The 12,549-nt window shown below is 50.0% G+C and overlaps 3 protein-coding genes across 3 annotated transcripts; 1 reads left to right on the top strand and 2 right to left on the bottom strand.

The window, feature by feature from the left end:
- Nucleotides 1-3,209: 3,209 nt before the first annotated feature.
- On the bottom strand, nucleotides 3,210-4,867 carry gnl-0 (Gluconolactonase; the record flags this gene model as incomplete). Its single annotated transcript, XM_036641192.1, has 8 exons — nucleotides 3,210-3,421; nucleotides 3,499-3,578; nucleotides 3,636-3,732; nucleotides 3,798-4,007; nucleotides 4,076-4,183; nucleotides 4,242-4,435; nucleotides 4,489-4,643; nucleotides 4,694-4,867. The coding sequence occupies 8 exons, from the start codon at nucleotides 4,865-4,867 to the stop codon at nucleotides 3,210-3,212; spliced, it is 1,230 nt and encodes a 409-aa protein (XP_036493851.1).
- Nucleotides 4,868-6,592: 1,725 nt separating this feature from the next.
- CGCS363_v009342 (uncharacterized protein) lies at nucleotides 6,593-7,687 on the bottom strand (the record flags this gene model as incomplete). Its single annotated transcript, XM_036641191.1, has 2 exons — nucleotides 6,593-7,506; nucleotides 7,585-7,687. The coding sequence occupies 2 exons, from the start codon at nucleotides 7,685-7,687 to the stop codon at nucleotides 6,593-6,595; spliced, it is 1,017 nt and encodes a 338-aa protein (XP_036493901.1).
- A 1,092-nt stretch (nucleotides 7,688-8,779) lies between these two features.
- On the top strand, nucleotides 8,780-9,610 carry CGCS363_v009341 (uncharacterized protein; the record flags this gene model as incomplete). The annotated part of the gene is made up of 1 exon (XM_036641190.1): nucleotides 8,780-9,610. One exon carries the CDS (start codon nucleotides 8,780-8,782, stop codon nucleotides 9,608-9,610), a length of 831 nt encoding a protein of 276 aa, XP_036493903.1.
- Nucleotides 9,611-12,549: the final 2,939 nt, after the last annotated feature.

Below are 12,549 nucleotides of genomic sequence, written 5' to 3'. Positions count from 1 at the left end.
ATGAGTAAGTCGCCAATCATTAGAAAGGCAGCACTGCAAACTCCGGTTCATCGATGCACTTCCAAACTTCCACTTCAATTTCAATCGAATGATCATCTTTCCAGCGAAGTCGGTGCCACTTCTCGCCGCCATTTGGAGTTGGATGGTGTGAGCTGGGGCATCGTCGCATTACGGTACCTTCAGTGCCGAAAGCAGGCGTCAGAATGTGAATTTGCTCGACTCTTTAGATCTCTGTCGTGATTCCGCTTTCTTTCGACATCATACTGGTTCTGGTTATTCTCGAAATGGATTTACAAATGGCTCTCCAGGCGCATTTCGGATCCGCGAGCGAGAAAGCTAATGTCGGTGACGGACCTCACCAAAACGTGGATTTCCTAGGTTTACCACAATTCATATTCATGATCACGTTGTAATGCTTCCACAAATGACTTTTGGTTGAATTGGCCAAATATAAGGGAATCCGGCCTTTACAGGCATTATTGGGTTCATAGCGCAAATTTCATTGCCGCCTGGAGTTTGTAGCTGGCTAGGAATAGTGTTTCAAAGCCCGAATTGAAAAAAGCCGCTGAATTGGATTTGATGCCAATTCCCAACGGTCGGCTAAAGACAGGCATACGACAGCGCAGGATAGCAGCCATATTCAGACTGTATGTACTCCTATGGCACGACGCCTCTAAAGTTTCGAGATCGAGAGGCACGCCCACGGAGGTGAAATCGTGAAAAATTGCTTTCTGGGAGTGACCAAGCCTACTTACACCAGGGAACTTGAACGGCTCTGTTCCAGAGATACCCATGTGCCATGTGCCTGGAATTATTGACCCGTACACACTTTTATGTCATTTTGTGTTGAATCTTTTGAGGAACTCGTGAGATTGAGCGTAAGAAATCTTCCTGCACCCCAGATCAGACTGAATAGTCAAGGAGTCCGAGGGTTAGCGTGAATAGGTCGTAAAAAGGTGATAAGTTGTGTTTCTTACTCGGTAATGAATTCCTAGATTTCTCATACGCGTGGGCTGTCTAGTTCAGGTACCTAGACAAGACCACCACAGTATGGCCAACCACAGGCCAGGACAGCCAATGCCGATAAAATAGATGAAAGCGTAAGCCTCGGGAGTGCGTTGGAAGGTAGGCAACCTTGTGGTAGAAATGGCAAAACGTAGGCCAAAGATGAGTAAAATGCCCAGTAAAAGAAGCTCCACAAGACAGATGCCATACGAGGACCTTGATATGCAGTCTTTGTTGTTGAGTTTGATCCATAAAAGCTCCGGGATGTGTGACATGGCTACTATCCATCGCAGGAGAGCGAGAATGGGTTGTGAAGGGAAATGTGAGATGCTGGTGCGTGCGAGTGAGATGATATTCCGCGCGAAAAGGATGTTGAGAAACCCCCATAAGGAAGTGATGCGTGGCCACAAGACGCGTGGCCACAACCATTCCGAGTCACCGATGCGGCAGATCAGCTCGGCGGTGGTCATAGTAGACAAAGGATTTACCATTGTGCGGTGATGATATGTTGTGGGAAGAGGTCCAAAGGTAAGAGGCTAGCGGAGCGGCCTTAATTGACGGTGGAAATCGATTTCAGTAACTGTTAAGCTTCTGAAGATTGAAATGATCTTATAAGTTTGTCAGGCCCCAAGGTCCTCACTACCCTACTGTCCATGGAAGCTATTTTACCACAAGTACGTTCTTGCTGCTATCAAGCATACCTTGTGAGATACACGCTGGACATCACTTCGAGATACGGCTTTTCCCTGGATCTATAGAAGACTCTAGTTTACTTGCTTACGTATTCCAATTTCTCAATTTTCCTGGGACGGGACACTTCGCTGTTAGCTGCCCGTTGCCAGGGTCCACATACATACCCTGCTGGCTTCTTCTTTCAACCTCGAATAGACAGTTGGCAAGAAAGAGATGAATGTTTGGCCGTCCACGAAAATGACCCCCGCGTCAATTGCAAAGGTGTGAGCCAGATTGTCCAGGTACGGATCGGAGATAATCAAAAACAACAAATTTAGAAAAAAGAGACACGCATTACTTTGGAGGCTCTTTGACCATTTCATCCACTTCTCTTAATGCATCAAGTTATACATTCAAATAAATTTGTTCCAGCATTTACCTCAACAACTCAAACGTTCAGAAACAATGATGATACCAGCTGATGTACGGACACTTGGTTGGATCTTTCGTCAGTTAGCTTGGATAACATATTTCCTGCTTCCTTTGATGCCTCGGCGATTTGAAGCTTTGCATGAGTCCTATACCTTCGTTACCCTCTCTGTCGGCGTGTCGATTTCGGAGTACGCTTACCGCGAGCTCCTTGACTTCGACTTTCACGCCATAATAGGCCCACCCAAAATAACGCCCATGTGCCAAAGCTCTCAGGCATATGTGTCGCCGAAACGGAGGCTCGACACATTTGAACATGCCTGGTTACAACTAAGAACGTTCGGCAAACTTCAGAAATTCAGACGCGGTGACCGAATCATCGAGGACGTCTACATTATCAACCCGGCCCTGATGACCAAGGAGGAATTCGACGCCCATCTCCAGCGTGTATGCGACCTGCTACAACAACCAAATGCTCGAGGCTCTTTGACACAAGCAATCGCAGTATCGTATGCAGACAATTCGAAGGAGATTGTACCGACATATCATGGGCTTTTCGACCCCGCAACCATTCTGGCAATTTCACGTTTCAAAGAAGTCAAGCATATTCGATACAAGCAATACACTGGCGAAGAGCTGCTTGAAGCTGCCAAGAAGAAGTAGGAGATAGTAAGAGCATCACACATTGCTGCATACCTCAAGTAGACTACAGGTTTCTTGGCAATGCGGCAGCAAGTACGGCGGGATGGGGACGAATGGCAGTAGTCTGCCTCCTCAAATAGCACCTTCAACACCTTGACTATTAAAAGTTTGAATCGCTGAGACAACTCTTTTCAATATCTACCGTCAAGCTTTCTTAACAGCTGCAAGGACGCCTGTGTCAACCGAGCACATTAGGAGCAACCTAATTAAACCTCTGGTAGAGGACAAAAGCCATACAATCGTTTGCTGATTGTATTTCTTCTCTAACTCTACTCATCCCTGGTTCCCAACAATCTACTGTCATTTGGTTTTCCTTGATTCTGCCACGCGTGTTCAATATCTCAGCCTTCAATCTTCAAAACTCTGAACCAGTGAAATTGTGTTAATCAAAGTCAGACCATCTAGAAATATAGTGGGGCACCCGAGGCCGCAAGTGTAGCGTAGAAAAGATTCGTCTTGCCCATGATAATCATGCGACCATCGCCGGCGAACTGGAAGTTCGCAGCGACGATTCCGGTATAGATCTTTCCAAGAAGCTTTCCGGAAGGATTCCAGACGTGCACGCCGTCATTGCATCCGGCGTAGACGTTGCCCTTGGAATCCGTGTGGATGCCTGTGGGTTTTTCGTTAGTTGCGGGGTTCATGCGCTGACTTGTTGACGGCTGTGGCGCCAGATCGAAGGAGACTTACCATCGGGGACACGAGCATGGACGTAGGCAAAGGTCTTTTGGTTCTCGAAGGTGCCGTCTTCCTTGACATCGAATCGGTAACTGTGATGTGGGCGTGAGTCGATGATGAGGCAGGCCGCGGGAATCATGATGACTTACATGGATGCGGGCTGAGTCAGGTTCATGCCGAAGAGAGCGCGGCTGATACCAGTGTCCGTGACGTAGGCGTAGTCACCCTCAGGAGAAAAGGTGAGACCTATACACAAGCAGTCAGAAATCATATGCAATCAAGAAATGGTGTCACTAGTTGGGAAAGCTCACCATTGGGTAGGACGAAGTCATCTGCAACAACGGTAAGAGCACCAGTGGTAGGATTCAGGCGGTAAACCTGGTTCCGCATGCCAGGCTCAGGGCGGAAGTACTGGTAGTAACCGTACAGGGTGTCGGTGAAGTAGATGTCCTTGTTCTTGGGGTTGACGGCCACGTCGTTCAGAGAGTTGAACTGTCTGCCAAAGAAGTTGTTGACGAGCACTAGCAGAAACGAGGGTCAGTTAAGGCTGTCACTCAGGCTGATCAGGTGCATGAAGTTGGTCACATACAGGTCGTGTTGTACGGCTCAAGGGGGTTCATGAGGTACAAAGCAGAGGGGATGCGGTCTCCCTGTCCCTCGCCGGCAAAGATGATGTTGCCATTGTAGTTGGTTCCGCCTAGGTTGCATTAGTCTCCGACGCGCGAGGCTGTGATGAATCGATGTGAAAGAGTTACCGTTCGGGTTGATGACCTGGGGGTTGGAAGGAACAACGTGAACTGTAACCTCCTCCGTGCCGAGAGTGCCGTTTCTCAAAGCCTCGGCATCCGCAAGGGAGATCTTCTGAACAATGGAGGACTTGTTCAGGCCAGTTCCAGCATCGGGAGAGCCGGCGTTCTGGACGAAGAATACCTCTTCCGTGGGAGGATACCTGCACTCATCAGTCTCGGGTTTGTACTGGCAGAAATCGAGCTCTAAACCCACCATGTCACAGCTTCATGGAAGATGGGGTCAACTTCAGAAGTGGCAATCAGAGTCAGCGAGGGGTTATTGCCGATAATGTCGTAGAATTCCTCATCGTAGACGTGGAATGGCTTCGCCTTGAGAGACTCCTGGGTGACACCAGGCCAGAGGAACGTCTAATATTATGTTAGTCTCGGACTGATGAACATCGCGCATTGAGACTCACGGTAGTGGCATTAGCCTCAGAAGGAGGAAGCACCTCCTCCAGGACGTTGAAGCTCTTTTGATCGATGATCTGAGCAGCCTCTGGCAAGGTTCTGTTCGACTGCGCACGAACACCCGCGAGAAGGCCAAGACCGTTGAGCAGGGCAAGGCCGGAAGCAAGTCTAGAAGAAGCCATGTTGTTGACGAGTTCTTGGCTGGGCTGGGAACGTAACCTCTCGGGGCCGGAAGTCTTGGCCAGATCGATCCGACCTGGGAGCTTTTATAAACGGCTGCCAAGATGACGAGCTCCGTGAGCCCGCAATGCCGAGCCTTCCCAGCCATCACGACCGGGGCCTGAGGGGTAGAGGACGGGCATCTCGCTTGACTGTCGATCTCTCGACCAAGCATCCGGACGAAGACCGGAGCATGTAGTATTGCTTCGGCATTTTGGTGTAATGGGTTGTGGCAGCGTGAAGAGGGAGATGCCTGCCCCCTGGCGATTCGCGCTCTCTTCATATACCCCCATAGGTGGCCATAGAGGTTTCTCTCCCAGGCCATCCTAGCCCTCGATTATTCCCCGTGAGAGTCATACGGCAGTCAACAAGGTGCGCCTCCAGGCGGCAAACTGCGGAAGAAAAGTTAGAAGGGAAGAAAGAAGACCGGAGCAGGGAACATGGCCAGTCGACGACTGAACCCGATGGGCCGAGCGGCAGTTGTCCGCTCACCTTCCGGAGCTATTACGTGTGTGCATATCCGCTTTCTCAACGGTCTAGAACAGGGGTTTGGCCGATGTCACATGACGCAATGTGGGTGGAAAGGGGAAGACGCAGGATGCAGGATGCAGAACGGATTTTGAGTGCGGGGTGCGGGGTCTGGGGAAAAATGCCGAGTGAGCAATCGGAGATGTTTCTCTTCTTTGCGATTCACCAACCACTGCTTGAAATTGACATTCCGGACTGAGATAGTCTTCTCCAAGTAGGTATCAAGCTGAACAGAAAAAGGAGTTCAGGAAAAAGACTCAGATCCCACCTTGCTGGGTTGCCAAGCCCAGCTAACCTCAAAAGCCTCAGTTGTATCCAAGCGGGCATCAATAGCGGAGTGCAGCACCAATTGACAAGCGGGGTGCGACCCAACGCCAAGACGACAAATCCAGCGGTGTCGCTCGTAATTCCGAACGACTGAAGCAAACACCTAGATCTTCACATCACACAGATTGCAGGCCTTTTTTCTTAAATCGTTTCCCAAAGACTGTGCGCAGGAGATCGATTGGAACGCCAAGTCCCATGATCCTACAAGGCCAGCTTGGTGTTGAAGCTGCTTTCCACCCAACCCCTGTCACAAGCTCACAGCTCCCCCAACCGCCCGCATCAAGCCCATGACCGGATAAGATCAGCGGTATCCGTTGGGGAGGAGCTCAAGCGGATAAGCTATGCGAATCGGAAAATTACGAAAATTGAAGTGACACTGGTCTATAAACCTCGGCCCGGGCCTTGTCGCTATATGTTTCGGTGTGGTCTGTCACCGCGATGGTGAGTGTACCCACGTGGGATGCCGACCATTCTTTCCAGCTGGCAGAGACCTCTGGGAAGTCTTTGTACCTGCCAAGATAGGGCTGACCAGTTGTATCTGCATCTCTCATAGTGAGAACCCCATTACAAGGTGGAGCTGTCAACTTCTTTCCGTTGTAAGGTCGAGTTGAGTCGAGCTTATATTTGTTACCTCGCCATTTATATGCAGCGGCCTCAAGACGTGCCCAACCTCGTGACAATGGAATGAGCTTTGAAAAGCTTCGTCCAACTCATCTGAGATGAAAAGATGGGTATGGTCGGTAAATATGTGAATCTAACGTCTTCATCATTCAGTGCTTGCAGTTCAAGCAGCACGGGTAACCCAAACGCCTTCAGTCTACAATGAGCAAATTCTATGAGGTGCATGCGGGCCCTGATGACAGTGCAATTGGCTCTTCACCTCTTATAATCCTCCAGTTGTTACTGATCTCAACTATCTCGTCACAACCCTCGACGGCCCATGCCCATTTCTTGAGAAAGCCAGGGGTTGCCTCCCAGTTCCGCTTATCATGCGCCTCGCCCCAGACAACGAATCCGTTCCTTCCCGCTGATGGATCATCTGCAGCTTCCTCTTCGACCAAAGGACAACTTGATGATGATAAACGACCGCCGTTCTCACGGCGCTTAGCCGCAGCTGCGCGAATCACTGACCCCAGGAGATCCCGAAGGAATTCGTTGTGATCGAAACAGGCCTCCCAGCGAATTAGATTATCCCGCAATCGTGCAAATGGGATCACATTGATCCAAAAGCTGTGAGTGTCTGTTGCCTGAACCGGAGTTGGGTGGAGAGACTTGGGCATGTTGGGATTGATTTGGTGTATGGTTGACGTGATCGTGCAACGCATGTCGCCTTGGTAGATTACCGGCGGGGCGAGCCATCCATCTTTGGGAAGATTCCGAGGAGATGCTATTGCCGTTGTCACATCGAGAAGATTTGCGTTAGATACGAAAGCTCGGAAAACATTGTGCTCAATAAGATGGAGCAAGAGATCCGCGTAGAGTGTTGTAGCGAAGGCTTGGGACGAGTCAAGCCTCAGCGAGAAAGCGTCACGGTCAGTCTCGTCAAGGGTTATGACCTCAATGTCTGATGATTGCTCCCGCGAGGAAATACCCAAGTCAGTAGGCTGACTCGGAGGGGTTCCCAGTTCTTCTAATGAGGCCTTTATCGCCTGATATGGCTGTGCATCATCCCCCAATCGCCAGCGATCAACTCGGAATGGTCGCCGGCTTGGGGTAGCATTGGCAGCGCTTGTTTTGAGACGTTGCCCTGCAGCTACCGGTCAGCGCCGCCATGGTGATCTCGGATGAGTTCTAGAACCCAAATCGAGCATGCAAACAGACTTACTGCGTGCTCTTTGGTTTAATCGGTTCTGTACTCTCTTTCTCTGTTTCCTGTCTTCCGCGGTTTGCGCGCTTCCCGCGGTGGGCTGATTATCAAGCGAACTCATCACTGCGTCGGGGACGACAACAGCCGGGCCAGACTCTCAGTAGAACCAAAACCTCAGCTTGTCCTTCAATTTCATCAAAATGTCGATGAAGCTGGCGATATGATGGGGGTCAGCCAAACCAAAACGGGGAAAAACGGTCAGCCAGGTTTGTCAGCGACAACGTGACGCGGCGGGCGGAGTGCAGGACGGAGCCCGGCTCGCCCGAAACGGCAATTCAAGTCAGCCGGTTTGTCAGAACTCCGCTGTGGAAGCTTGGCAACGTTACACTCCGTTGCGTTGACAGCGTCCGCCCCCCTTTTTTTTCCCCGCTTATGCAAAAACATGAAAAAAAGCCAATTTTACGCTGTGACGCGCATTTCTCTGCATCGCACGCAAAACGCGTCAAAGTCATCACCAACACCTCAATTGCCGTCAATCACTATAGTCCCAGTAGTATTCAAACGTATAACTACACGATAGAGACATAAGGTGTGTATTTCATGCTTCCGTAGCAGTCAATCTACCCATCGAGGCATTGCCAACCCAGCTAGTCACCTCATCCCCATACCATTCGACCAACAAAAGGTCTATTTTCGTCATGAGAGATCAAGATGACATTTGCTGAGGAACAGAAGAAGAGACCTGCTGTATGACTTTATATATCTACTCAGCATACGGTTTGTATGGCTCTGAGTAATATATAAGCATACCAAGGGGCTTGATACGGTTCTTCAGAGCAAATGCTTTGGCAGTCAACAGGATTAATGACTCTCCTGATAGCTCAGCTTGTTCACGATATTGAGCAAGAGTCTACTGCTGTATAGATTGTGCCCTGTTACTTACAGTTTGCCGCTGGTCAGTACATGTCCGTGGTTTATTATATCAGATACATCGAGAAAGACGCCGGGCGACGACGACGATACAATGGCGCCCAGAATATCGAATCTACAGCTATCGACGATCGCGATGATACTGCCATTCGAAGACCAAAAGACCCACGAGCTGGCAAGTATCGTTGGCTGTACCGAACGAACGATTCGACGACATAGATCACGACGTAATATCACTGGCGAAGTGCAGAGATATAAGAGGTGCCGCCAGAGTCGACAAAAGATGGAAATATGGCATCGTACAGAGCTTCTTGAACTACTGCAGTACCGCAGCGATCTATCTCTTGAAGAGATGCAAGATTTCCTATTTGAAGCCTTCGAGATCCAGATCAGTCGTTCTGCAATCAGTCGACAGTTAAACTCAGCTGGCTGGACGAACAAGAAGTCCAAGATTATTGCTGCTCAGCGAAGTGACGAACTACGATACGAGTACTTGTACCGTATACGACGATATCGCCCCGACCAGCTGGTATTCGTCGACGAATCCGGCGTCAATAAGGATACTGGGATACGGAGGACTGGATGGGCGCCGAAAGGGCTTGCTGCGTTTCGAACTGCAGAGATTGATCGGTTTCAGAACTCTCGCGTACAGATCCTGCCAGCCCTCACGTTGAGCGGTATCCTACACTTGACTACGTATTATGGTACGACTGACGGCGATGGGTTCTTTCGTTGGCTACAGGAGTGCCTTATCCCGAAATGTGGGCGTTTTCCAGAGCCAAACTCTGTCATCGTTATGGATAACCTCTCCTGCCATCGTATACCTGAAATCGAGGGTTTATGCCGGGTATCAGGTGTCCATCTCGAGTTTCTGCCTCCGTATTCACCAGACTTCAACCCCATCGAAGAGTACTTCGGCGATCTAAAGCGATACATCAGGAAGACGTATTCGAAGTGGAACAACGATGAGAATGACACTCGGGATTTCATGGAATATCTACGTGACTGCGCTATGGAGATTGGGTATCGTCTACCCCAGATCGAGGGCCATTTCCGCCATTCGTTCGTCAACTTTGATGGGACAGAGCATATATTTGACGATATCGAACTATAAAAGGGAGGATTTGCTGCCAATATTGAACATCAGCAAGCAATCCAAATTTTCATCGTGCGTTCGCGCGCAATAGATCTTAATCGTGTCGTCATATGATGGTCAATCATCAAATCCATGATTGTAGCCAACAAGATTGCCAAAAGGTTAGCCACAAGCGCACCAGAACACAAAAAATATACCGTCGTCCATTGTTTTCGTCGGTAGCTACGTATACATATCAATTTTGCCTGTATAACGGCTGAAACGCGTTGTTGATGCTTGTGACGATGATTTGTGATGATGACACGTCATCACGATCAGAGACTTCAACCATAGTCAGAGACTTCAACTGCCCCTAACCAGTATCGGGATGGACCGAAGTGTATTGTTTGCAGATCCAAAATAACAGTAATTCTATTGCTTTTATACGTATAGAGCGGCAGTGTTGAATCTACGGCTATGGGTAGACTTTTCCGTGGTTGAACACGTCATGCAAAAAAATCGCGCATACAGTCAAACTTCACACCACTCTTGCTGTATCACTCTTCTTCGTTATCCTCCTCCGAGTAATACGTCTCTGTTGACGACGTATCACTCGAGATTTCAATCTGATTGTCCTCATCGCCTTGCTCGATTTCGTCTTGTTCGATCTGTAACTGCGTGGGCAGCATCTGCGACGCTGACAGCAGTGGTGACGAAACGAAACCAAAGAGTTCCGAAACGCCTACAAAGTTAGCCATATTCGACAGTAAACAGCTCTATATACACTCACCACGTCGACCAACTTCAACTGGCGTACCACGGATCTCTTGCTCGATGGATTGACGTGGCACTAGGGCGTCGATATGTCGGGATGACCCCAACTCGCCTGAAACTAGCGCCGCAGAGTTTTCAACTGGCGCCGCCGCCGTCCCTCCTGGCAATCCAGCGTATATTCTTGTATAAACATCTCCTTCTGACTCTCGATGGTTTGAATGAAGTTCAGAGTGAGATACCACGTCGGAGAGGGCGTCAGACTGCCCTCCGTAGTAGGCGCTGTTGTCTATGAAGGATTTGATCGAGTTCCTGACATCTTCGGTAAGATCTTGAGTAAAACCCTGTTCAGTAAACCAAATATCTGGTAACTTGCGAATTGCCCGCAAGCTACTGTCTACTGATCGCAGTTTCTGTAGCTTCTTTCTGAACCCTTCGTCGACGTTATATCGCTTGCCGCGGACGGATATAAACCACTTGATGAAGCTGGCCACTTGATCTAGAGCTTTTCGAGGCGAATCCGGTACCACTGGCGAGGACGAACGAATCGGGAGTGCGATACTTGGTTGACGAGTGCTTGGAAGGTTCAATGGCGGAAGAGTTGGCAACGAATACTGTGAGATGTTCGCATATGGCCAATATGCCGGCGGCGGCGGCGCCGGCGGCGGCAGCTGTACGTATGGGTTAGGATATTGAAGATGACGATCTGGCGCCCCCGCGTTGCCGTATATATTGACGATGGCGTTGCTGTTGGCGTTGGTTAGGCCAGATCTTGACCCTGATGATGGAAGTGCGGCATTTTCAGCCTTCTCTTCCGTCATCACTGTCGTCTCCTGGTTATCATCAACCTCCACGATATTCTTACTTCTCTTGCCCTGGCGTTTCTGATCCTCTATAAACTGGTCGTGAAGAATCTCACCAAGCAGTTCTTTAGGTGGTTCCATATTGTCAACGCCAGCCTGTCCAGTCATAATAGCCTTCGCCCACTTCTCTATATGGTGAGATTTGATCTTGTAGTGCTTCTGGCCTAGTATATAGCACCAGTTGAACTTCTCGTCGCCCGAACTATTCTTACATCTCTGGTACTCTGGGCAGATGTGCGTACGGAGAAGTTGTCTGTGCATACCCTCCTTCCGACGCTCGACGTTTGCAGGATCGTTAGCCTCACGATCGATCGCCTCTTGCATGCCGGCTGAAACGCCTGCTCGGCCACCTTTTCGAGGCGTTCGTACGCCAGTCACTATACCACCAGAGATTGGTACGGCGCTGTATTGCCACTTGACGGTGAGGTGGACTTCACCCCTCTCTTCAGCTTGTTCAAGAGAGGGGACAATATCAACCCATGGAATACTTGGCCAAGTGACCCCTCCAGTAGACGGATAGACCCGAGTGAAGATTGGTGTTGGTTTAGATGCGTTGGTGGGCTTCCTCCAAGCAACGACAACAGCGATATTGGCCTTCTTCACAATATACGAGTGAGCCACTTCTGCCTCAAGTTGGGCGCCGCTGTCTGCCTCCCAGTCTCTACTATTCGCATCTAATACAGGAGCAATACTGAATCTGTTATACGCGATGCTCTCGATGGTTAGATCGAGAACAGGTAAACCGTTACCCTTGAGCGCTGGGCCACGGGTAACCTGGATTTGTAGCAGAGTTGGTTCCTCGTTACCCATATCGTCCTCCTCTTCAAATACATCGTGGAACGACATAAACGTATCATCAGCGCTATGGCGAGGGGCCGTAGGCGTATCGTCCGCAAATCGAGTGGTTTGACGAGGGGTTGGGTTAACTGGGGTCGAGTCTGGTCGAAACGGTGGCATCGACGAAGGCAGAGTACTTCGGAGCCGGATCGTATGCGGCGGATCCTTCTTTCGCTTCCTCTGCGTTGTCGTTGCTTTTTGGCGAGAGGACGCTTTTGGAGCTCTTCGTGATGACGGAGGGGCTATAAGTACACGCTTTCTTCGCGATGTAGACTCAGCCGCCACCAAATCATTAGTCTCGGGTCCAGCCTCGGCGACGATAACCTCCTCGGCGGCCTCCTCGGCGGCCTCTTCGGCGGCGGCAGCCCGGCGAGCCCTCTCGGCGGGCGTAACGATCCTGATCGACGGCGAGGCAGAGCGTTGAGGAGGATCTCTGGCGGCGTCCTGTGCCAGTTGTTGTATACGTCGTTGTTTCCGCGTACCGTTGGCGATGGGTGACGGACGATG

Source organism: Colletotrichum siamense, assembly GCF_013390195.1.
Source record: "Colletotrichum siamense strain Cg363 chromosome Unknown KSG_Cg363_contig06, whole genome shotgun sequence".
In the NCBI taxonomy this organism is placed as follows: Eukaryota; Fungi; Ascomycota; class Sordariomycetes; order Glomerellales; family Glomerellaceae; genus Colletotrichum; species Colletotrichum siamense.
Note: the sequence above shows the minus strand (reverse complement) of the source record. Positions and strands in the feature narration are given on the sequence as shown.